Source organism: Arachis ipaensis, chromosome B01, assembly GCF_000816755.2.
Source record: "Arachis ipaensis cultivar K30076 chromosome B01, Araip1.1, whole genome shotgun sequence".
NCBI classification, from domain to species: Eukaryota; Viridiplantae; Streptophyta; class Magnoliopsida; order Fabales; family Fabaceae; genus Arachis; species Arachis ipaensis.
The window spans coordinates 9655563-9660098 of NC_029785.2; the positions used below are offsets into that span (position 1 = coordinate 9655563).

The 4536-nt window shown below is 33.3% G+C and overlaps 1 protein-coding gene across 1 annotated transcript in view; it reads right to left on the reverse strand.

Moving 5' to 3' along the window:
- LOC107622791 (probable pectate lyase 1) overlaps nucleotides 1–3673 on the reverse strand; it is a 4666-nt gene extending 993 nt beyond the window's left edge. Inside the window, exons 1-5 of the mRNA XM_016324862.2 lie at nucleotides 3201–3673; nucleotides 2731–2805; nucleotides 1096–1738; nucleotides 494–597; nucleotides 260–398 (exon numbers count right to left, since the gene is read on the reverse strand). Of these exons, the coding sequence (XP_016180348.1) occupies nucleotides 260–398; nucleotides 494–597; nucleotides 1096–1738; nucleotides 2731–2805; nucleotides 3201–3304 (1065 nt within the window). The 5' untranslated portion in view covers nucleotides 3305–3673. The remainder of the gene's footprint in view (nucleotides 1–259; nucleotides 399–493; nucleotides 598–1095; nucleotides 1739–2730; nucleotides 2806–3200) is intronic.

Consider the following 4536-nt stretch of genomic DNA (forward strand, 5'->3'; position numbering starts at 1 on the left):
CAATATTCAAAATAATTACTTTTACTAATGTGGCGTTATATGATTGAATACATTTATAAAACAATTTTATCCCGACAATACATTAAAATTAAATTCTATTTTTATACCTTAAAATTAGAAAATATACTTTATCATTTTAATTTAATTAGCAATTACCACCAAATTAAGTTTAGTGTAAAACTCATTGGTATAACTCTCAAGTACTTGAACAAAAAATGAGTTTGGATAAGCACTTGGATTGGATTGTACTATTTTGTACCTCTTTAGCAAATGGGTTAGCTGGAGCATTGTATCTATTGCCCTGGCTGTTGATGGTGGGGTTAGCACTTCCACCAATTGCATACATCTCCCAATGAGTATAGTCATTGTTCACCACATGGAAATACCCATGTCTACATCTGCATCACCAATAATTGGGGGAGTGGATTATTAGTGTTTAATGCCCCCCCACATTAAAGTTTTATCTTATGTAAACACATTTATTCCGATTTACCTTGGCATTCTCTGGATGAGTCCTTCTCCAAAATGGTTATAGGCAATGGTCACCTGCATTTGCTTGTCTCTTGTGTATGAGTCACTGTGGCCTAACAGAATCACCTGAATTTACAAAATATCAGCATTCATTGAGCTATCATGATAACTAATGAGCCATCCAACAAGACAAACGAAAAAGTGCATTCAATACTTAATTTCTTAGATCTGTTACATTTTTTATTTACATATTTATTATAGAAATAAACTACTATTTATAACCATAAAACTTTAAAATGCTCATAAATTTAACTATGAATGAACAAATTAGTTCTGTATCTACGAAAGATAATTTCTACATGTTAAATTTATTCACGTGTGGATTTGTTTGTATTTCGAACTTTCATAAATAAAATGACAAAGAGAATAAATTCAGATTCATTTTGAACTTTGATAGATATTTAGTAATTTAGTCATTATTATATAATCAAATAAGGTGAAAATTCAAGTGAAACTAACTTTACGTAAAATTGATAATTAAAAATAGTTAAATGATTTGACAGGTTTATACAGTGATATAGTTGAATAATGCAGAGGAAAAGCAGGGTAAGAAAAAGAAAGTACCTCATTGTGGTGGGTGAGATGGTTGTTAGAAATAGTTATAGCAGTTGAGCCCATGACAGCATCAACAAGGCCATCAGCACAATGTGACAATGAATTATGATCAACCCAAATATGGCTTGATCCAAAAATGGAGATGGCATCCCCATCAGCCATAGTCCTCCACCCGAAATGGGTGGGGGAGCTTCTCACCATGGCATTCCCAGTAGGCCTGCAGTCATGGATATGGAGACCATGGATGATGACATTGGTAACATACTGAATTGTTATGCAACCTCCATTGGCAATGTGCACATTGGCTCCTCTTCCATCAATGGTCTTGAAGCTGTTCATAATCAGCTCCTGTTTCAGCTGGATCACCATGTCCCTTTTGAACACAATCCATAGTGGCCTGTCCTGGATCACCGCGTGCCGCAATGTCCCTGGCTTTGGGTTAACAGGGTCATCATCTCTAGGGTCAGTTACAACATAGAACTTTCCGTCGCGGCCACCGATCGCATTCCGGCCGAAACCAATGCCACAATCTGCTAGTCTCTTCCTGTTTTTCTGCCAATTCGGGTCGCAGCGCCAGCAATCGTCGATTGGATTACCAGTTCCACAGGAGAAGAATCCTAGCTTCCTTCTCTCAGTGCTATTCTTCATTGCCCTGTTATGTTAAACAAACACATTATTTGATGCACCTAACATCTATAATTATCTAAAATTACACCACTAAATTAATTACTATGTCCATTAGTTTCACCTTTTTTGCAGGAAAAAAGTCTTGTATTATTGTGATAATAAAATGTACTATTTTCTATAACGTTTTTTGCTACGAGTGAAATAGAGCCGTTAGAAAATACCAAGCCCAAAGTTTATAACGACCCATTTGGGATCTTAGATGTAGAGAATTAGAAAACAATGAGAAGAAAAAATTCTGTACTCGGTGAGTGATGATAACAGGAATCATTTTAAGTGTAACGACTAAATTCTTGGATTTTTTCTAGGAATGGAAAAAGATGGTAAACATAATTCGTTTTTCTTTGTTTTCACATGGACCTTGTGATTTTATATTTTTTTTAAGGCATGACTAGTCACTTAAAAAAAATAACATTTTTAATGCTAAATTATGGCAAAGTAAGAGTTGTACTTGTACCAGTAAGTACAGCGTATTTATAGGGGAAAATAAGGATTAAGTTATAATAACACGCAAAAGAATTTTAAGCGTGAAACACGGATCTCAGAAAATGCATGTGATATGTGACCGACTAGTGAATGAGCAACAATGTGAGAGATTGGTGAGGGACAACGGTAAATGGGTAAGAAACCCTAAAAATAGGAAAAATTTAATGATGTGAATTAAAAACCCTTTCGCTTTTGGCAAAACAAGGAAATTAATGTGACACAAGAAAAATAATGGGTCAGTTAGGGGTAGAGTGTGTGTTAGGTGTCATATCACACAAGAGAGAGTAGGGGCGGTTATGAATGGACCTAGAAATGACTACTATGCCCTACTAGCACTAACACTCCATGCATTGCCCCATTTCTAAACCCATGTGAAGATAAATTAAATCATTATTGGGTTTTCTCTTTTTGTGTTAGGTTTGTTCCGTAGCTATAAATTGATATTGGTGAAAAATGTAGAAAAAAGAGACCCACATCTGAACCATGGAAACCACCTCTTCCGGGTCAGTTACAGCAGCACGTTCATTTAATTCCTCCGCCTCTTTCACCCTGAAACAAATAGTTACAACAACACAAGATCTTAATCAATGCGGTGGATACATAATAAATAATATACTACTAATTTGTGAACCATTACATGGTATTGACTAAATATATTTGAATGAATCGTTCAACAGTTTACAATATAAAGATGATTTTGTAGAAGTAGACACCACAAATAATTCTCACTTGGTAGAAAGTTTATAATTTGAAGCAGAGAACAATGAATTATCCTTCTCAACATTCTAATAGAAAAGAAAGAATTTTTTTAACATAAAATTGCAATGCTAGTGAATCCGTTATGTGAAGCAAATACATTTCCCACTATGATTTGTGGCGTTTCAAAACCCAGACAATGTAGTTCAAATATTCATAGAACAGAGAGAGAGTAGAAATGAATATACTTGAGGTCAGAGATCTGTGATGTGGCCATGGCTTCTCCAATGAGGAGCACAAAGAGCAGCAACAAGCAAGCATTGAGAACCCATTTTGCAGAAGAAACCTCCATTGAAGAATTCCACTACCCACTCCTCTCTTTCACTCAGTGATGGTGTTATGAGACAATGCTGAAGCTAAAGAGTGAGAGAGAAAGAGAAGGGTTGAAGAGAAAGATAAAGAGAAAGTGCAGAAGAGAGAAGAAAAGAAAGAAGGAAGAAAGGAAAGAGAAGAATGGTGGAGTGGACTCGGAAAACAGGTTCCAACATAAAGGCCCATTTATAGAACCAATGAAGACAAATGCTTTAACGCCAAATCTTCACGCCGTTAATCAACTGAACGTTTTCTTCGTTTGTATTCTACAGGATTTGGGGCCTGTGGGACCCGCCACTCAAACACCGTTAACTAACATCAACAAAGTCGTTGCTTTTGTTTGTTGCTTCTCATAACGCTTCTCCTTCTACCTTAACTGGCGCATTTATAATGTTCTATTAGTAACTTGAACATTTGATGTTCCATGGACAAAAAGATTTAATTAATAAATCAATTATTTATTTGTTGTGTAAGACTGAAGGTTTTCAAAACATAATCCATTATCTAACCGAGTTAATAGGACACGAATCTCAATTCAGTCTTTAAAATTTTAATTATTTTTATTTAGTCCTCAAATTTTATAAATGTGTCTCATATTAGTCTTTAAAATAATTTTTAGTTAAAAAATATTAATAGAGTGTTAAAATAGACAATCAAATGCTACTCTAAAACATGTAAAATGATGTCATTTTAGTTTTGGCATTTAAATAATTCAAAAATGATGTCGCATCACTTGTTTTATTAGGTAAAGTTTCAATAAACACCATTTATAATGTTGTTTTTTGGTTATTTGAGTATCAAAATTAAAACGACATCATTTTACAGAGTTCAATATGGCATCCGCCTGTTTATGACAGCGTTCTATTAAAGTGTATACATTGAAAATCGTTTCAAGGACTAACATGAGTCATGTTCGCAAAATTTTAGGACTAAATAAAGACAATTGAACTTTAGAGACTAAATTGAGGCTATATGCAAATTCAGAGATCAAATTGAGTATTATCTTATTATTAAACTCTTTTAATTAGTTTTATTGGTTTAAAGGTTTAATCAAAATAATTATATTATAATAAAATAATATATAAAATTATAAATAAATACACAAAAATATAATATGTTTAATTTAAACGTAAATTTAAAAAATATACAAATTAATATTATTGTTCATACTTGAAAAAAATCATTATTAATTTAAATCAATTCTAATAACAA